Here is a 21,169-nt window from a genome sequence, read left to right as displayed (position 1 = left end):
TACTGAAAAGATCAGCCTGTAAATATTCCCGAGTGGTTCTAGCAATGAAAAAAGAGATCAGCCTGTAAATATTCAAAAGTTCTTAGTGGTATTACAGAAATAACATGACAATAGGTCTCTCAGTGAACACTTAGAAATTTATGTCTTCCTGTTAAAACACTCCTTATAGAAATATAACAAATTTCACCCTTTCACTCTTATCCTTCCTTCTTCAAAACTCAGTCCTTATAGGAAAGTAAAAACATTAACTTTATCCATTCAGACCATAACCCTTGACGTCAAGCCTCTGTCAGTCTCGGAGGTACACATGGAGGACTCCGCCCCTGATTCCCTCAATGCACATTCAATCTCTTGCCTGCCAACTCTCTCCTAAGACTCATCCATTCTACTAGTGGTCTCCTTCTGATACCATTTCCCTCGATCTTGCTCTCCATACACACACACACACACACACACACACATTCACAAAGACTTCCTTGTTCATTCTTTTCACATGTACAATTACAAGGGAACCATTAAAATCCCTCACCATTGCCAGGCATTTGGACTTGATGTTGTCTATCCAGAAGCCGTTCTCTGTGAGGCGTCCAGTGCGCTGCAGTAGTTCTCGCAGCTGGTTGATGGTGAAGGGACGCACCAGGTTCTGTATGTACACCACCCTGGATGGGGGGTTGCGGGATGGGGCGATGGCTGGCTTGGAGGAAGGAGTCGGTCCAACGAACATGTGGATCTTGCGAACACTCTTCTCTGGATATGTGCATAAGAAGAGATAGGCAGTTAGTCTTTCTTTCAAGTTGTTGCTAGACTCAAGCTTCTTGATGCTGTATTTCGGTCTGTGTTACTTTTGAGAATTAGTGGCTTAATGCATGGCTTGAAGGGGTCTAATTATGTGGATTAGATCAATTTGAGGTTCTGCATATTTTTTTTTAACTCAATGGTATAGCTCAAAGAGGGAATGATGCCTATAGGAAACTGCCTTTGAACCAACAATAAAAAAGCCCTGAATGGACCTGATGATGTATATTCTTAACCCCTTGACTGCGGATTTCCTAGAGGAAGACATCACCAAGCTACAGGAGCGGAACAATAAGTGGCTGCTACAATTCAATGAAGAAAAATGTAAAGTCATGCAGCTTGGGAGGGGATATCCAGCATACCAATACCACAAGGGAAACACTCCACTATCCACCACAGAGACAAAGACCTGGGAGTGTATGTTACCAGGCTACCAGTGAAAGCCAAATCCATTTCAATCAATAAAAAATCAATCCATTATAAGAGGTCCTGTCAAATTACCCAAGAAGCCAACCCCCAAAACATCTGAAGCTAGGCCTTGTTTTTAAATTATTGATCAACAGCTCTGAAGCCTTGTCCTCTCCACTGATACTCAAGAACGAAGTGGCTACATGAGGTTTCCAATTTTCTCATTTCATCTGGTGTTGATGATGACAATAAAGAGGAGGGATAACTTGATGAATGATGATGGTGGTGGTGATGAGGAGGATGAAGAGTAACCTGATAAATGATGGTAAGGAGAAACATGATTAATGATGATGAGAGATAACTATATAATGATGGTGATGATGAGGAGGAGGATGAGTAGCAGCAGCTTGATTGATGATGTGGAAGAGTTAATAAATGATGGTGAAGAATAACTTGATTAGTCTTGATAAAGGATAACTAAAAAATGGTGGTGGTGATGAGGAGTAGCTTGAGTGATGATGATGATGGATAACTAAATAATGGTGATGATGGTGACAATGACAACTGCAGCAAAGACAAAGAGAAGCCAATGCACTTACTTTCTTCAGGACTAGGTGAGTGCTGTTTCCGCTGCTTGGCTTGTATCATCAGAGGCGACACTTCCCTCACCTCTCTCCTTGGCCTTCCCTCTGCCTTCACCTTCTCCTCCTCATCCTCCTCCTCCTCGTCTGCTTCCTCCAGCGCTGTCACCTGGAACGCTGCCGGTGGGGGTGCGGGGCCCTCGTGGTCACTGGCCTCACCACTCTCAGGGGCAGAGTCCTCCATGTGGACCTCCGAGACTGACAGAGGCTTGACGTCAGGGATTATAGTCTGCAAGAATTAAGTTATGGTTCTTAGCTTTTCTCTGGATAGTTTGAAAATGTGAAATTTCTGTTACATTTCTATAAGGCCCGTGTTTAAAAGAGTTAAGTTTCTGTTTTTTATGTTTCTAAAAGGACTGTTTTTGATAGGGTCAAGTTTGTTATATTTCTATAAGGCCCATGTTTCTGTTCTTACATTTCTATAAGTACTGTTTGAAAGGGTGAAGTGTCAGTTCCAACATAAGGAGTGTTTCAAAGGGTGAAATTTCTGTTCCTACATTTCTATAAGGACTGTGTTTGGAAGGACAAAGTGTCTGTTCCAATATTTCTACAAGGACTGCATTTGAAAGAATGAAGTTTCTGTTCTTGTGTTTTTATAATGATTGTGTTGGGAAGGAAGTTTCTGTTCCTACGTTTCATGGACTGTATTTGAGAGGAGGAAATCTGTTTTTACATTTCCATAAGGACTGGGTTTGAAAGGGTTTAGTTTCTGTTCCTACATTTCTAATAAGGAGTGAGTTTGAAAGAGTTCTGGACTGGAATTGAAATGAAGTTTCTGTTCTGACATTTCTAGGACAATGAGCCAGTTCAACAGTTCAACACAGTAACTGTAAACACCCAAACCAAAGTATACAATTCCATCAATCAGGTTTTCTACTCAACACCTGATGCTAAAAAGTCTTCCTGTACAGTTTCTTACCACAAACTAAATAAAATAAAAAATTGTTGGAGCTTACAATCCTGATGAACTGTGTAACTGGATTTATATTTGAAGGGGTCTTTTTGTATTTATATTTGTATCTATCTGTCTCATCTATCCCTTTATACATACTGAGAGATGTCTGGACTAAAACATTACAATTCTTCTTCTCTCACTCATTATGACTATTTCCATCCAAAATTTGACCCTCCCTTTTTGGCCTCTCATTCTATTTTCTTTATAGCAGCAGTGCATAGTGGACTTTTTTTATTATTTTTTTATTTTATATTTTGCCCTTGAGCTGCTTCCTCTGCTGGGGGAAAAAAGTGCTGATCTCTGTGGTGAACATGAACCCATTGCCCAAAGATGCAAGGCCAGTGTGACAACCAGGTTAGCAGGGTTAAGGACAGCAAAAAGGCAACCTACAAAACCCAACACTATTCCATACCTTCAAAGAGGCCGAAGAGATGTCAAGGGAAGGCTTCCTGGTGGCGTTACCCCACTTCTTCCTCTTGGGCTTATCGGCATCCTCCTCCTCCCTTGACTTGCCTCTTGACAGACTCACTGCAATGGTAACAGAAGTGTGATGATAATGTTAAGAAAGGGTAATGATAATAATGGACTAATAAAAGTGTTCAAAGTACAGTTCCGTCTCCAGGATTGCAAGTTTCAAGTTTGCGATTCACCGAGTTTGTGATAGGGACCCCCAAAAATTTATTTTTATTGAAAACTGAAATTGCGATATGACCCGAAAGATGTCAAGAATGCTAAAACTGTTTTTTTCACACCTTGTTGTGGTACTTGATTCCCATTCTTGCTCTTAACCCTTTCACAGCTAAACGCTTGCAGCGGGCATTAAGCGTATTTGCTGGTGGCGCTAAACGCTCGCTTTGAGCTCCAGCCGCACTCAAATCTCCCATGTATGAGAGTGTTCCAACACTAATTCTCACAACACAGGATTGCCAATTGAGTGGGTTCTTCACTAAATTTGGTGGAAAATCATATCAGCCCAGTGTGGCAAATCTAGGGACGAGTAACTGGTGGATGTTCTTGCCCAATATAGCGGCATTTCTGAATAGCTTCACCTATCACCTGACTGATTCTTTGACCAAATAGTTGTAATGTTGCAGTTGGCAATACTCCCTTGCCAGAGTCTGAAAAAGAGATGTCCGCAGTTACCTCAATATGGCTAATCATCCCACACGCACAGACGTAAGTGTTAACATTCAACACTCCCTGAACGTGCATGTACATTCACAATAGAGGCATATTTAACCGACTCCTATAGATCTGAACCTCCTCTTTCCAGTAGTGTTTTTGGTTTTTAGCTGTGATGAATAGTTTTTGAGATACAGAGATTAAAAGAACCCCCCCATTGGGCTCCCCGACTGCGCCTGAGGGGATAGTCATGTCCAGACTGCGCACAAGGAAAGGGTTAACCATCCCCTGGGCCTTTCCATTGGCCATGGGAAGCATGGTGAGTGGGATCCAGGCAGCCAGGCACATGTGTGCGAGCAGCCCCGACCACGCGCTGGGCCCGAGCAGCTGATGGGCAGCTGATGATGGCGATGGTGATGATGAGCATCGGCGGCGCGGCTCCAGCATCGACACCACCCAAACAGCACTTTCATCAGGGCCCGTGCGTGTATGGCTGTGCCCATCGTGGCCCCAGGCTCCTCAATCTGCCAATTCCCACCTTTCACATGATGTACAGGACCTCTTTCTTTTCTTCCATCTCTTCCTTTTCAAAAAGAAGAGATGGAAGAAAAGAAACGGGTCCTGTGCAACATGTGGAAAACAAGAACTGGCAAATTGAGAAGCCCAAACCCACAACAAACACAGTCACACACACACATAATACAAATATATAGGCTATTGAGTAAAATGGAAGAAGTGGATAACGAGAAATTGCTACTAAGAGAAGAACCTTCCAGCAGGAATACTAGAGGACATAGTAAAAAGTTGAGGAAGGGAAGATGCTCAAGAGACATAAAGAAATATAGTTTCCCACTAAGAAATATAGAGGTTTGGAGCAGACTAAGTGGAGAAATAGTATCGGCGAAGAGTGTGCAGAGCTTCAAGGAAAAGTTGGATAATTATAGATACGGAGACGGGACCACACAAGCTTAAGCCCAGGCCCTGTAAAATTACAACTAGGTAAATAGGTAAATACACAGGCCCCAACAAAAACACTGTTCAGGCGGCGCTGATGCAAAGGCCACGCTGCCGACACTCATTATCACCATCACCATCATCAGCCGCCCGCCAGTTGCTTGGACCCAGCGCGCAGCCGGGGCTGTCTACACACAAGTGCTTGGCCACCCGGATGTGTGGCCAAGTGCAAGATGTCGACGGTTTTCAATTTTCCCCATAAGAATAATGGTTCAAAGTTTGCGACCCACAACATCGACCTATTTATTGCAAACTTGGAGACAGTACTGTATAAAGGACTTAATGAATAAATGGCTGTGATAGGTGGGGATAAATGGTCATGTTTTGTAATAATGGTAAGAATGAAGGAAAGAATAATGATGCACTGATAAAAGTGTTCAAAGTATCAAGAACTTAGTGAATAAATGGCTGTGCTGAGTGGGGATAAATGGCAATGGAAGTGTGAGAATAATGGTAAGGATGAAGAACAACAATGGACTAATGTAAGTGTAAACAGTATCAAGATCCAAGTGAATAAATGGCTGTGTTGAGTGGGGATAAATGGCAATGGAAGTGTGAGAATAATGGTAAGAAGGAATAATGATAATAATGGACTAATAAAAGTGTAAACCGTATCAAGAACTTAAGTGAATAAATGGCTGTTTCAAGAGGGGATAAACTAAAGCATATAGTCTTTACTTCAATGTGTACTTTACCTTCCCTTATTCACTTGAGAGAAAAGTGGCTAACTGACAACACTGCAATGTAAATAAACTAAGATACGACCTTGGTTTTGATAAGGATAATCCGTATCTTACCTTTGTTTTAAATAGGATAACATGTACTTCATAATTTCTCGGAGACGTTAAAACAAGGTAGCTAACTGACAGCTCATGCAATGTAAATAAACTAAGATATGACCTTTACTTTCATTAGGAGAAAAAGCAGTTAATTGATGGCTCCTTGCAATGTAAAAAGAATAACATACAACCTGTCTTTTGATCAGAATAACATGTTCACACAGACTTAAAGAGGAAATACTGTTAATTAGTTCCTTAAAATGTACATGTGACTACTACACATTCCACATCTCACAACACACCTTTCCTCACAGACTTGAAGGAGGAGTAGTCAATGGTGTCCTCTGGTTCCTTTGCCTCCTCCTCTCCCTCTGGCTGCTTGGTCTCCTCTGAGCTCTTGTCCTTCTTGGCATCCTCAGTGTGGGCCTTGTCGTGTGTGTGTGTCTCGTCTCCACCCTTTGAAGCCTTGGCCACGGGTGACCTGCAAAGATTGGTCAAGGAAATGTCTGTTACTCTCAACTCCACCAATCTGATTTGTTTGTTATGCTTTTTTAAGTGTACCGGTATCTTATTAATTGTTGTGTATATTATGCTCGTATATAATTAGTTTTTACTCTATTTTTTTTATTTTTTTATCTACTGTTTTGATTGATTGATTGATAGTTTATTGTTGCAGGTAAACAACAAGGGAGAAGGGAGGAACATGCCATCCCAACCCCCAGGCAGGGCAGAGTGTGATCATACAACTAGTAATACATGTGTGGGTGGCACCATGAAACTAAAAAGATACAATGGAAGGAAGGAATGCACAACACCTACTGTTTTTAAGAAGTGCATTACTCTTCCCCTTTGTCCCTCCACTTCTACAATCATCTACATTACCTCATCCTCTTCCAACCTATCTTATTGTTTTCACTTTTATTTTCTCTCTTTCAGTGTCTCAGCTGTTTGGGGGCCGCTATACAGGCAGCATAGCGTCTGCACTCCTCCCTCTCTACCCGATTCATCTCTTACAATAATAATAAAAATCTCAAGTAGGAAAATATAATCCACTATTCTTCAATGGGGATGAGTATAAATATGCATGATCACGAACAGAATGCTTGGCTACTTGTCAAGAATTAAAATGTTTGGTATTTAACCCGGTAGAAGCGACTGGCCAAATTTGTGGCTTTACTGTGTAGCAGCGACGGGCCAAATTTGCGCCATGATATAAACCCCCCAAAATAGATGAAGCACAAACTGATCACAAATGCTTTGATATATATTATGAAATGGTTGGTGTGAGTGATGATTTTTTCTCATTTTTCTTATTTAGAGGGACCATTAAGAAATATGATCCCCGATGCTACCGGGTTAATAAAGTGTCAAGTATAAATATGCATGATCACTAACAGAATCCTTGGCTGCTGGAGAACTACAATGTTTGGTATTTAATTATCAGTGTCAAGTATAAATATTCATGACCACTTACAGAATCCTTGGCTGCTAGAGAACTAGAATGTTTGGTATTTAATTATCAGTGCCAGCGAGAGCATGATCAACTTTTACAGGAAGGGAAAAATTACACAGGATTGTACTACCAGCCCTTGCCATCTGCCACACTACCTCCTTTCTTTGAGTGGCAAGAATTAAAATGTATGGTATTTAACCCGGTAGAAGCAACAGGCCAAATTTGTGGCTTTACTGTGTAGCAACGACGGGCCAAATTTGTGCCATGATATAAATCCCCCAAAATAGATGATGCATAAACTGATCACAAATGCTTTGATATATATTATGAAATGGTTTGAGTGAGATGATTTTTTCTCATTTTTCTCGCTTAGAGGGACCATTAAGAAACATGATCCCCGCTGCTACCGGGTTAATAAAGCGTCAAGTATAAATATGCATGATCACAAACAGAATCCTTGGTTGCTAGAGAACTACAATGTTTGGTATTTAATTATCAGTGTCAAGTATAAATATGCATGACCACTTACAGAATCCTTGGCTGCTAGACCTGGTGTTTTTTGTAAAGTTTGTTAAGTAAATACATGCACAAAATTTCAGACTCCTAAAGCAAGGGAACACTTACAGAAGGGGAAAACTGACAGAGAACTGTACTACCAAACCTTGCCATCCGCCACGCAATTTCCTTTCCTTAAGTGAGACGATGATCAACTCTTACAGAAGGGGGATAATGACACAGGACTGTACTTATCAGCCCTTGCTATCCACCTCAAAATCTCCTTTCCTTTAGTGAGAGGATGATCAACTCTTACAAGAGGGGAAAAAATGACACAGGACTGTACGTATCAGCCCTTGCTATCCACCTCAAAATCTCCTTTATCAGCCCTTGCTATCCACCTCAAAATCTCCTTTCCTTTAGTGAGAGGATGATCAACTCTTACAAGAGGGGAAAAAATGACACAGGACTGTACGTATCAGCCCTTGCTATCCACCTCAAAATCTCCTTTCCTTTAGTGAGAGCATGATCAACTTTTACAGGAATGGAAAAATTACACAGGACTGTGCTACCAGCCCTTGCCATCCGCCACACTACCTCCTTTCTTTTAGTGAGAGGACGTTCAGCTCTTACAGGAGGAGAAAAATTACCCAGGACTGTACTACCAGCCCTTGCCATCCGCCTCAAACCCTCCTTACCTTGAACGAGAGTGTGACCGACGGCTCTTCCTTCCACTGCTTGGGAAGTTTATGGACCTGTGCTTGGAGGTCTTCTCAGCCTCCTCGTCCCTGGACCTGCTACTGCTGCTTTCTGCTGACTTTGCCACTGCTGGGGCTGTGTCGTTCCTGCGGTCTGGGCCTGAGCGCTTCCCTGCGGGGCTGTACTTCTTTCTGGAGTGTCTTGAGCGTGACCTTGAGGAGCTGCTGGAGGAGGAGGATGACGACGAGGACGAGTGTCTCTTTCTGTTCTTCTTTGGGGTGGGAGATCTTGAAGAGTCACTTGAGGAACTGGAGGGAGAGAGGACCATACAGGGGCTTGTATCTAAAGACCAAAATCATCCTTCTCATTCTCTATTTGTATCATCTCTAAAGACCAAAATTATCCTTCTCATTCTCTATTTGTATCACCTCTAAAGACCAAAATTGTCCTTCTCATTCTCTATTTGTATCATCTCTAAAGACCAAAATCATCCTTCTCATTCTCTATTTGTATCACCTCTAAAGACCAAAATTATCCTTCTCATTGACACACCCACACCCATGCAAACTTAGGAAACTAGACCTTAAAACAGTGGAGTAAACATGAGGGGTGACATTTATGAAAGAATGGGGTGCTGTGAAAGTCAACAGAGAAGATTTACTGATATACAATAGAGGAAGAATATATGAAAACAAGCTGAAGAGGACAAACAAAAGCAAACAGGAACAAGTCAGAACAAAAGTAAACAGAAAAAAGCAGGAACAAGGTAAACACGAGCACCAACGCACCTTCTGCTGGAGTGGTAGCTGTGTTTTCTGCTGCGTCTCTCTCCAGTTTTCTCGGGGGAGTCCTGCTTCACCTTCACCTCGTTCCTCAGCAGTTTTGGTCTCTGGCTGGTCTTCTTGGTCTCCTCAATGGGACTCCTGCTGCCACCTGACTCTGCCTTCTTGTCGGTCTTCTCGGCCTCGGCATTCCCAGACTCCTTCTTGGCGGGTCTGGCCGGGAGGGCATCGCTGGTTTTCAGTTTCTTTGGCGAGGGTGACCGAGAACTTGACCTGGAGGGAGGGTGTTTGGTGCATTTTAATCTCAGAACACAGATGGTTTATGTTCAGCAGTAAGCAGTAATTTTTAGTGTTTGTTCCATCTGTTTGTTTACGTTTATTTTTGCCCTTGAGCTGCTTCCTTAACTGTAAAAATTATGGGGGAGAAGAGAACCAAGCTATAGACACTCACCTTGACCTGGACCTGGACCTCCTGTTGGCCTCCGGGACCTTCACTTCATTCCGCTGGAGTTTGAGAGGCGCAGACGCTTCCTTCTTCTCCTTCTTGGGCTCCTCTTGCTTGCCAGCTGAGTCATCACCAGCTGCCTTAACCTTACTGCCGTCACTCTGCTGTTTGTGTTTCTCCGGCAGCTCCTCTTTGTTTGGTGAGGGTTCGGTCTTCTTTTCTGACGGGAGTGGAGGAGTCTTGGTGTCGCCCTTCTCAGTGTCTGCGTTCTTCCCGTCAGGCTTCTTCGGTGTCTCGTGCTGGCTCTCGTTCAGCTCCTTGATACTGTCCAGCTTCTTCCCTTTTGTCTCTTTCTTCCCGGCCGGAGGCTCATCCTCGGACTCCTCAGACTCAACGCTCTTGCCACGAGACTTCCTGCTGGATCTTCTGAGAGGCGTTGTCTCCCTCTCTGAGCTGTTCCTCTGTCGCTTGTCTGACTTCTCTGCATCATCATCGTCAACGCTCTGGGTGCGTGAGCTCCGCCTTGTCCTTGATCTGCCAGCCTCTGCCTCCAAGACCTTGCAGGAGGATACACAGGGAGGTAAGCCAGTGATTCATAAGGTTAGACACATGCACTGTTTGATTTTCACTTAGACAATACGTATGTGTACCTCATGTTTTATGTAGGTATAGATTATGTCATTGAAAAAAATGTGAGGTAAACGACTCAAGACTATTTTCCTATTTTACACATTTTCTTGTATTAACATAAAACTGTACTCCCAGGAGTTACCAGTACATGAAGACTGAACCCCATGCAAAACAATTACTGTACCTTTTGTTTAATGCAGGTTTAAATCATGTTATAAAAAGAATGTAATGTAAAAGATTCAAATTATTTATGATTTTACAAATATCTTCTTGAATTAACATAAAACACACCCCCAGACTTACCAGATCATGGAGACTGAATCCCATGCAAAATTATCACTACTTTACGCACCTTGTCCTTCTCCACACTGGCACTACGAGAGCTCCGCCGCAGACGCTTGGTGTTGGCGGCCGCTTCCTCCTGCTCCACGTCCCCATTACTGCTGTCCCTCTTGGTGCGTCCCTTTGTACTCCTCTGGGAAGCCTTTGCACTGGCCTCCGCCTCCTCCGTGCCGTCCGTACTGTTCTGGTCCATCAACGCCTCCTTCGTCCTCTGACTCCTGCGGGAACTGACGGTCTCCTTCTCTGCTTCAGCGCTGGATGATGTCTTCCTGCGACGACCCATCTGGATGGTAACAATTGGGAGTTTTAACCCGGTAGCAGCGACAGGCCAAATTTGTGGCTTTACCGTGTGGCAGCGATGGGCCAAATTTGTGCCATGATATAAACCCCCCAAAATAGATGATACATAATCTGATCACAACTGCTTTGATATGTATTATGAAATGGTTTGTGTGAGGGGTGATTTTTTCCCATTTTTCTCGCTTAGAGGGACCATTAAGAAACATGATCCACGGTGCTACTGGGTTAAAAGGCTGTGGTCCCTATTCTCAGATGCTATGGCTGTCACAACAAATATTTCCAAGGGCCACAAAGGAGATTAGGTGGGTTCCCATGAGTGTAATTCATGTTCAAGGTGCATAAGCCTTGTCAAACTGTCACTAGGCTCAAATAACTACCCATGGAAATACGCACATCTATGAAAGCCTTATCAATCCTGGGTGTGTATTCCCAAAAATGTTTGAGAATATGGACTTAGATTTCATGGGGAAACTTATGTAAACATCTGACTAAAACCAAGATATTGCTGTTTTTGGAGTAAATACTGTACATTTTATGAGGAAAGTCTGAATACTGCAAAAATACAAGTAAACCTGGTATTCCATAGGCAAACCTTGTATTTCAATGATATGAAAACCAAGCATTTTAGGGGAAAGTTGGAAAGTTTTGTTTAGTCGGCGCAACATCTGTGGTCATAAGCCAGAGAGAGACAGAAGGGGAAGGAATTATAGAAGGGAACAGACCCCAGGAGACGGGACACAACCCCCGATTAATACCTGGTACCCATTCACTGCTGGGTGGACAGGGGCGTAGGGTATCGGAAAAGCCACCCAAATTTTTCCACTCCGCCCGAGAATCGAACCCGGGTTCTCTCGGTTGTGAGCCGAGTGTGCTAACCACCGCACCACGAATTTTAGGGGAAACCTGAATTAATAGAGAAAACTTGTACAAACCAGGTATTGAGGTTCATAAGTTGGATTAATATGGGTCTGGATGCAAGATAATACAAGCATGGCAAACCCTGTAAACTATGGCTAAGTAAATACATCTTATATGAAAGCCAATATTATGCTGCAATTATTCCCTTAACCCGGTAGCAGCGACGGGCCAAATTTGTGCAATGATTTAACCCACCCCAAATAGATGATACATAAACTGATCACAAATGCTTTGATATATATTATGAAATGGTTTGTGTGATGATTTTTTCTTATTTTTCTCGCTTAGAGGGACCATTAAGAAACATGATCCACGCTGCTACCGGGTTAGCTAATAAAACAATGACGACGGACACCTGACTAAACCAGCGACCCACAATAATGAACCCTCACTGATCCTCCTCACCTTTCCTGGCGAATGAAGACTACTACTGGAGTCGCTGCTGCTGCTACTGCTGCCTCTACTGCTATCAGACGACGATCCCGAGTCCGAGTCTTCGCTGTCTCTTGAATTCTCGCCCTTGTGTCTCGTTTTCTTTCCTTCCTTTCTTGCACGCACAAATTCCCTGGGTTTGCTCACACCTGAACTCTTCCCTTCCTTTCCTGCTTCCTTAAATGTTCTCGCCTCTTCTTTGTCACTTGGTTGTCTATCACTTGACTTTTTCTCCTTTCCTGGTTCTTTCCCTACACTCACTGAGCTGTTCTGTGTAGCTTCCTTTTCTGTCCTCTCAACTCCAAGAGGCTGAGTTACTACACTTGAACTCTTAGCTTCCTTTCCTGGCTCTTTTACTGCTTTGATAACTTCTTCACTTGGCCGAGAGTCTATCGCCTGTTTCTCTCTGGTCTCTCTGTCTTCTAACGCCCTTGGTCTTGTGTTTGTGTCACCCTGGGATGTAGTTTCCGAAGAAGTTTTCGTCACCTCAGGAACTTTCTTTTCTAACTTCGCTGTACCTGCGTTACCTAGGGATGACGTTTGGGAGGTCTCAGTCTCGGTTAATTTCTTTTCAAACTGTCTTGGGGCTGTGACTTGTCCTGTGGTACTCTGGGATGAAGTGTCAGGAGTAGAAGTTTTAGGTTGTTCAGTGACTTTCTTTTCTAATGTTCCTGGACCTGTATTTTGTCCTGTGAGCCTCTGTGATAAGGTTTCAGGAGTTGAAGTCTTAGGCTGTTCAGCAACTTTCTTTTCTAATGATCCTGGACCTGTATTTTGTTGTGTGCTACCACGTAAGATTAAAGAAGTCTTAGGCTGTTCAATTACCTTTCCTAATGATCCTGGACCTCTGTTTAGCCCTGTAATACCTTGGGATGCAGGTTCAGGTGTACAAATCTTAGCAGTAACTCTATCTGCCTGTGATTTACTGCCTTTGTCTATGCTGAGAGATGGACTGATGGGTGTGGCACTGTCTTTTTCCTTACTCTGTTCTTTAGATGTTTCTGGAACTTTACTTTCAAGGCTGTCTGATTTCTTTAGCCGCTGATCTTTCGAGTCTTTGTCCTCGTCTTGTTCTGTGGGTGTATCAGGACCTTTGCTCTTTACTGCAGTTCCCTCAAGACTAGGTTTCTTTAGGTCAGTATCCTTGGAGTCTTTACCCTCAGTTTGTTCTCTGGGTGTCTTCAGCAACTCACTCTTGATGGAAGGTCCCTGAAGAGAGTCGGGTTTCTTGGGATGTCCTTGATTTGCCTCGACTTGTCTGAAGGTGAACGGAGGTCTGGCCGATGGGTTGACTTTTGTTTCGGTGACGTTAAAAGTCTTTCCCGCTTCCTTGGACTGGATGGTACTGTCCTGACTTGGTCCTTTTTGTTCTGGACTTACTTTACTGGCAGTACTTGATTCCTCTTGAGCTTGTTTAGTATCTGCAGAGGATGATTTGGCACCTGCACTGACCTTTCCCTCAGTAACCTTGGTGCTCTTCCCTTCTTCCTCTGGTTTCTGTGTCTCGTACAGACCTTTCCTGGTGATGTGCGATGCTTCACTCTTCACTGTATCAGGTCCAGCAGTGCTTGTACCTGTAGCTCCCTGGGATGCTAAACTGGGGGCTGTGAGAAGTGGGCGAGGAAGAGGTGGAGGTGTTGTTGAAGGCAGTGAAAGTTGAGATGTTGTGTCTCTACCGAATGTAAACCGAGGAAGGCTAACGTTTGTACTTGCCTCTGTACTCTGTTTTGAGGCTTCAGAAACGCCCAATAGCTTTCCTGTTCCGAATAGAAACCTCTGAGGAAAGTTGTCAGGCTTAGCGGATGTAGAAGTGGTAGGAGTAGTGACAGAAGTGGTGGCCGCAGTGGTGGTGGTAGTAGTGGCCTTGTCTGTGTCTTTTCTCTTGGCTGTGTCTGGGGTTACTGGGCTCTTGGCTGTGGTGTCAGTGCTCGTAGGAGAAGTTGATGATGTGGCGTCTCTTTCCTTGAAGGGCTTGGAGGGTTCTTTACAAACTTCACCTTCGCTAGGTTTTCTCTCCCTTGAAGTATCAGTATCGCTTGGTTTGGGTTTGGCTTCCTTACGAGTTTCAGCACAAACTTCACTAGATGGAGGTTTTGTTTCCTTTGGAGTTTCTTTAGCTTCCCTTGGTGTGGAGGGGGGTTCTGTTTTGGCCTGAAGGAAGTCTTTGTCAGTGGGCTTTACTTCACTGGATGGGACTTTAGCTGACTGGGCAGTGGCTGTACAGACTTCACTAGCAGGAGGTTTAGGTGAGCTGTGAGTGGTAAGTTCCTTGGTGGTGCTTTTAGTGTCAAGCAAACTGGGCTCGTTATGGCTTGATGCAGGGCTTGTCTCACTCCCTGTGGTCCCTTTACTTCCACTACCAAGACTCGCAATGGGTTCTCCTTCAGTCTTAACAATCCTTGAACTCACAAAAGACTCACTCTGAGGAGCTTCTGTGGGCTTCTTGGAGTCTGTGGTGACTAAATTCCCTTCACTTTTCACCGAGCTTCCTTGTTTGGAGTTTGGTTCAGTCCTGGGGGTGGTTACTGAGCTGCCTTCCTGTTTGTCTACTTTATCACCAGAGTTTTCAGCTTCTTCCTTCTTTGTTGTCTCTGTTCTGGTGGAGGAATCTACTTCAGCCTCACTTGCTTTGGTGGCTGACTGCTCACTCCTTTCAGGCTTACCAGAAGCTGTCACTGGGATACCTTCTGTTCGGGGTGTAACAGAAACAGTGAGAGGAGTTTCTGTTTTGGGTGATGTTAAGTTTCCTTCTCTTCTGTTCTCACTCAAAGGGGTAACCTTGTCAAGTGGTTCCTTCCCTGAATACTTGTCTGTTACTGAAGAAGTGGATGAGGTGTTAGTGGAGGGTTTATTTTCTGACTTAACACTTGATTGTGACCCTTCTGTTCTGGGCTGTCTCTCAGAGGTGATATCAACTGCTTCTTTCCTTCGAGTCTTCTCAGCTTCTAACTTGACACTGGATTCTGGCTGTACTTTGCTTGCCTCCTTGGGTTTGTCCTCCTTCTGCTGTGGTACTGGGGTGGTTCTGACCTGAGTCTCTGGTAGTCTGACGTCTGGTCTGTTTGGCGCCTCCTCCTTGACAGAAACAGTATCAGTTCCTGGGTCACTTTTAGTTGTTGGACTAGTGGTTTGGGGAGCCTTTATCTGCTCTGGAAGCTTGGCCTCTTGCTTCCTCTCAGGCTCTGGTGGTAACTGGATGCTTGCAGTCTCCTCCTTTACAGTAGTAGTAGCAGAGGTGACAAAACTAGAGGTTGCTAGGGTGGTGGTTCCAGGAGCTGACTTAGGAGCTTCAGGTGACTTGAGAACTGGTTTCCTCTGAGTCTCCTCTTTCACAGCAATAGAAGTAGTGCTAGAACCGTCACTTGGTGGGGCACTCTTTGCTGCTGGGGTGGTGTTTTCAGGGGCTGACTTAGGAGCTTCAGGTGACTTGAGATCTGGTTTTCTCTGAGTCTCCTCTTTCACAGTAATAGAAGTAGTGCTAGAACCGTCACTTGGTGGGGCACTCTTTGCTGCTGGGGTGGTGTTTTCAGGAGCTGTCTTAGGAGTCTCTGATAACTTAAAGTCCTGTTTCTTTGAGGCTTCTGGTACCTTGGTGTCTGGTTTGCTAGGTGTCTCCTCTTTCACAGGAGCAGCAGAGGAGGTGTCAGTTCCAGCTGCAGTTTTGGCTGTTAGAGGGGTGGTTTCAGCTGTCTTGGGGACCTCAGTTGGCTTTAGGTCTTGTTTCCTTGGAATCTCTGGTGCCTTTGACTCTGGTTTGCTTGCTGTCTCCTCTTTCACAGGAGCTGAAGAGGTGGTATCAGTTCCAGCAGCAGTTTTAGCTGGTGGAGTAGTGGCCTCAGCTGTCTTGGGAACCTCAGGTAACTTCAGGTCCTGTTTCCTTGGAGTCTCCTCTTTTACAGTTGAAGTATCAGTTACCAGGACACTTTTGGCTGTTGGAGTGGTGGGTTCTGGACTGGTCTTGAGGGTTTCAGATAACTTAAGGTCTGGCTTGGTTGTTGTTTCCTCTTTAACAGCAGTGCCAACAGTTTCTGGGGCAGCTCTTGTTCCTGTCTGTTCCTCGGCTGTGCTGTTGGTGAGCTGTGTTATAGCGGCAGGAGTGACTGATGCTGTGTCTTCCTTTGCTTCGCTGGATACAAGACTTTTAACCTCACGTTCCTTCTCTTTGGCAGGGGAAGGAGACTCTGATCCTCTGCTCTCTACCTTCAAGTCTGCAGGCTCTGTTTTGGAGTCTAAATGCACTTTACTTGCATCTTTTGATTCTGATCCTAAGGTGATTGGCTCCCTTGTTGACTGAGCTCCTTGTGGTGGTGGTTTGGTTTCCTCAGGATCTGCGGTTGATTCAGGTTTTGATTTGACTTCAGTTACAGGCGCTGCAGAAGTGTCTTTTGATTCTGAAGATAACTCAAGTTTTGCTTTGCTTTTTGATTCTAAACTGTCCTCCTTTCCTGCACTAATAGTCTCAGCAGAGGACTTTGATTCACCGGGAGATTTTACAGTTTCCTCAGATTTTACCGTCTGTCTTGTAGGTTCAGGGACTGTGGGCTTTGCTTTGACTTCTTCTGCTGTAGTTGAAGGACTTGGAACCCTGGATATAACCTTAGATGGAGTGGATTCTTTGTTCACTAAACCTTTTGGAGAGATGTCACTGCCCTGTACTGGTGGTTGTACTATTTCCTGATCCTTTAGTGATTTAGTACTGGATTCTTTCTCTTGCACTTCAGTTTTATTTTCTGTGGGAAGGTCTGATTCTTTAACACTTGGCCTTGTATCTGATAAAAGACTTGGCAAAGAGAGTTCTAGGGATGGAGGTTTGTCAGTGTTTAAATCTGTGACAGTTTCTTTGGGTTTTTCTGTTTTAGTTTCCCCGAGTGTTTCTTCTCCAAATACTAAAGATTGTTCTGTATCTGCTTCTTTGAGTTTGGTTTCCTCTTCTGTTTCTTTCTTACTTAATGCAGACTTTTCTTCTTTCTCTGTTTCCTTGGGTGGAGTTTTGTCTGTTTTAGTTTCCTTTTCTTTCTCACTAAATACAGACTCCTGAACGGTGTCTTTAGGAGAGGTTTTGTCTGTCTTAGTTTCTTCTTTTTCCTCCCGACTAAACACAGACTCTTCAACTGTTTCTTTGGGTGATGTTTTGTCTGTCTTAGTTTCTTCTTTTTCCTCCCGACTAAACACAGACTCTTCAACTGTTTCTTTGGGTGATGTTTTGTCTGTCTTAGTTTCTTCTTTTTCCTCCTGACTAAACACAGACTCTTCAACTGTTTCTTTGGGTGATGTTTTGTCTGTCTTAGTTTCTTCTTTTTCCTCCTGACTAAACACAGACTCTTCAACTGTTTCTTTGGGTGATGTTTTGTCTGTCTTAGTTTCTTCTTTTTCCTCCCAACTAAACACAGATTCTTTAGCTGTTTCTTTGAGTGGTGTTTTGTCTGTCTTAGTTTCTTCTTTTTCCTCCCAACTAAACACAGATTCTTTCACTGTTTCTTTGAGTGGTGTTTTGTCTGTCTTAGTTTCTTCTTTTTCCTCCTGACTAAACACAGACTCTTTAACTGTTTCTTTGGGTGGTGTTTTGTCTGTCTTAGTTTCTTTTTTTTCCTCCTGACTAAACACAGACTCTTTAACTGTTTCTTTGGGTGGTGTATTGTCTGTCTTAATTTCCTCTTCTTTTTCTTTCCGACTCACAACAGGTTTCTCTTCCTTAGTGCTAGCAGTCAAGATCTCACTGCTATGTGCTGCTGGAGTGGCCTTAGTATCAGGGAGTTTTGAAGTTTCAGGCTGTACTGGTTCAGTTCCGAGGGTCAACTTTTGTGTTGCAGTATCAGCAGATTTGGTTGTTGGTGTTGCTGTTGTGGTATCAAGGTCAGTTGGCTTTGTTAGGTCTTTCTGAGTTTGAGATCCGCCACCAGCCTCAACACAAGCTGTCACAGTCTTTGCAACTTCTAATTCTGTGCTTTTGCTGACTGCTCTTGGCTGCTGGTGTTCAGGTTTTGGTGTTCCTTCACTGTCGCCTCCACAAGTGTCACTGATAAGACTCTCGATACTCTGAAACTTATGAACCGGCTGAACAACAGAGATGGGCTTCAACTCCTTGCTGGGGATCGGAAGGCCTTGTTTGGAGAGATCTATTCCAGGAGTCTCAGAGTTTAGTCTTAGCAATGGTGAAGTACTAATCCATTTTGAGGCGTCGCTGGTGTGTTCTGTCTTGGGTGGGAAACTGAGGTCTTCGGTAGGCTTTGATTCCTTTGTCTCCTCTAATGTGGTGTTAGGCAAAAGGTTCTTCACCGAGTGTTTGGGACTAGGCTGGGCAGGTGCAGCAGATGGGTTAGGCTTGATCACTAGAGAGACTTGGGGTGTATCTGCACTTGTACCTGTGAGGATAGACTTGGGAACTTGTACTATGTCTGTCTTTTCTGTTGGTGGATGGGCAGGCAGTAACTCCTTGCTCTGTGGCTCAGGTTTAGCTGCGGATAATGTGGAGGTGGAAGTGGTGGGTTCTTTGACGCTTGAGCTGACTGTATCACCTTTAGTTTCCTGGGTGATATCTGTCTTTGCCTCAGGTTCAGGTTCTTTATTGAGTAAGGGGGGAGAGTAACCAGGTATCAGGGGTCCTTTCTGTGTGTCGTCTCCAAGGTGAAGCTTCTTGACTTCCTTTATGCCACCTCTCTCCCTCTCCCTGTCCTTGTTGCTGCTGGAGAGGAGGCTGGTGATGGAGTGGGAGGTGGGCTCAAAGTCTGTTACCTTAGTAATGACAGGCTTTTTGTGGACACCTTCCTGGTTCTCTGAAGGTACAGGATCCAAGTTACTATCTAGGCCCTGGGTTGGTAGCTCTTCTTCAGCTTCCTCTGCCTTCGCCTTGTGTAGCTCTGTTTTTTCTGTGAGGTCAGAGTCCGGGGATGGGTCTTTGACAGGGTCGCCCTTCTTTTGTGCTGTGTCAAGTAGCTTCTCCCAGATCTTGGCTTTTATAGGAGCAACATGAGCTAAGGAGGCCTTGCTAGATGGGGCTGCTACGCCTGGCTGAGGTTCTCCTGGTCTGACAGAGGCTTCTTCACCCTCTGCTGTGTCCTTCTTGACTTGGATGATTTCCACAGAGAGGCTGTCACTTGATAGGACTTTCTTGATCTCTCCAAAATCTTTCACCTCAGTCTTCAGGAGATCTCTGGGAGACTTCTTGGCTGAAACGTCTGTAACAGGAACGTTATCAAGTTTACTTACAGTGACAGAGCTCGGGAGTAATGCCGCTACAGGTATGACTGGCTCTGTCTCCTCTACTGGTGGCTGCTTGGTGGCCTCTGCAGGGCTGGTGGTGGGGGGGGGTTTCTTGGCCTTGTCACCTTTCTTTAGGCTGGGGGTTAGTGTGTCACCAATACACTGGTCAGACTCACCCTTGATGGACACACTTTGGGGAGCCCTTCGACTGGCACTTGCCTTGAGGGGGGTGGAAGGCTGTGTTTCAACAACCGGCACTAAGGTGTCCCTGTCACTCTCAACTTTGGCCGGCGGCGCTTCGATCACAGACTTGGCCTCCGCAATGACCTGTTTCACCTGCTGTGGTGGCGGTTCGGGTGGGATCAGGGATAACTTTTCTTTAGGTTTAAGGTCCCTGGTGAGTTTCTCCTTGCCCGGGTGTTCGTGCACATCAACACTTGTTAAGTTTGAGTTAACGCGCTCACTCTGACAGTTTAAGCTGAAAGACTTTGCTGCATAGTTCTCGAGCTGCGTCGACGAGACTCTTTCTTTAGCACTGGGTTTGGAGACTGTCTGTTCAGCGCTCCGTTTTTGCTGCTGTTGTAGCCTTTTCAGGGACACAACGGGCTGTAATTCCACACTTAAAGCTGTTGAGGAAGGCAACTCCTCACTCAGTAACTTTTGCTTTGTCTCTCTCTCCTTAATCACTGTCTTTGCTGCGTGCGGGGAGACCGGCGGAATGACTTTTAGAGACACTCTTCGCTCAGGGGGAGTAGCGGCAGTATCATCACAGACAACTGGTGGGGTCGCAGGTACTCTCAGAGGCGTGGGAACGACAATAACCTCGGCCTCAACTACTGAGTGTCTTTTGCTCGGCGTCTGATTAGTGGCGGAGCCTCGGCCTGCTGTGTCAGCTCTAAAGTAACTCTGTTCTCTCCTTGCGGCACTAGAACTGTCGTCTTTTCTCTTTGGTACTTCCTCAATGGCATTAGGCACACTGGCAGGTTCTGGGAGCTTGATCTTCAGCGACGGCACTCGGTCCTTGAAGTCCGGGGTGGCGGGTTCCTGCGACACCTGCGGAAGGCTTTCGGCAACCTCGTGGTGGGCGTGGGAGTGCCGGGACGAGCGTTTCCGAGACCTGCGTGTCGGCTGAGGGCGGTGGTGGTGGTGGCTGTGGTGGTCGTCGTCCTCTGAGTTATCCTCCTCGGAGTCCTCAAATGAGATGCGGCTGAGGGCTCGAGCGGCCCGGGCCGAGCTGCGACTTGGCCTGCTGCAGTTTGAGGTGGATGGGGACTCCGGTAGTGGTGGCGGTGGGGGTTCAACGACCTTGGGTTTCCGGACCTGTGAGGAAGAGAAAGTGAAGGGAAGAGGTGTTAGTGTGAGCCTCTTTTACTGCTCCTCTACTTACTATAAAAGGGAAGTTCTCCGGACCTGGAAGAGAAGTAGAGGAGAGAGTGAAGAGGAAGGGAAAAAAGAGGAATGGAGAAAAAACTATGTGATGTTGTTAGAGGAGGAGAGAAATTGTGAGAGAGAAAGAGAGAGAGAGAGAGAGAGAGAGAGAGAGAGAGAGAGAGAGAGAGAGAGAGAGAGAGAGAGCGAGAGAGAGAGAGAGGAGAGAGAGAAAAAAAGGAAAAAAGAGGAGAGGAGAAAGAAGAGAGAGAGAGAGAGAGAGAGAGAGAGAGAGAGAGAGAAAAAAAAATATAGATAGTGGAGAGAGAGAGAGAGAGAGAGAGAGCGAGAGAGAGAGAGAGAGAGAGAGAGAGAGAGAGAGAGAGAGAGC

At 44.9% G+C, this 21,169-nt stretch overlaps 1 protein-coding gene across 4 annotated transcripts in view; it reads right to left on the bottom strand.

Annotated features, from left to right (window-relative positions):
• The window catches only part of LOC127002851 (microtubule-associated protein futsch-like), a 45,237-nt gene that overhangs the window by 4,201 nt on the left and 19,867 nt on the right, over nt 1–21,169 (bottom strand). For 3 of the 4 annotated variants that reach the window (XR_007756575.1, XM_050869072.1, XM_050869074.1), the window contains 9 exons: nt 12,184–20,730; nt 10,571–10,843; nt 9,595–10,145; nt 9,150–9,416; nt 8,361–8,669; nt 6,017–6,195; nt 3,212–3,327; nt 1,803–2,073; nt 530–747 (listed from right to left, as the gene is read on the bottom strand). Coding sequence is in view for 3 of the 4 variants with exons in the window: in XM_050869072.1 (XP_050725029.1) it covers nt 530–747; nt 1,803–2,073; nt 3,212–3,327; nt 6,017–6,195; nt 8,361–8,669; nt 9,150–9,416; nt 9,595–10,145; nt 10,571–10,843; nt 12,184–20,730 (10,731 nt within the window). In the remaining variant the exon portion in view is untranslated. The remainder of the gene's footprint in view (nt 1–529; nt 748–1,802; nt 2,074–3,211; nt 3,328–6,016; nt 6,196–8,360; nt 8,670–9,149; nt 9,417–9,594; nt 10,146–10,570; nt 10,844–12,183; nt 20,731–21,169) is intronic. The other variant, XM_050869073.1, reaches the window with a different exon arrangement.

Source organism: Eriocheir sinensis, chromosome 24, assembly GCF_024679095.1.
Source record: "Eriocheir sinensis breed Jianghai 21 chromosome 24, ASM2467909v1, whole genome shotgun sequence".
Lineage (NCBI taxonomy): Eukaryota > Metazoa > Arthropoda > Malacostraca > Decapoda > Varunidae > Eriocheir > Eriocheir sinensis.
The sequence above is the reverse complement of the archived record's forward strand: the minus strand, read 5'-3'. Positions and strand labels throughout refer to the sequence as shown.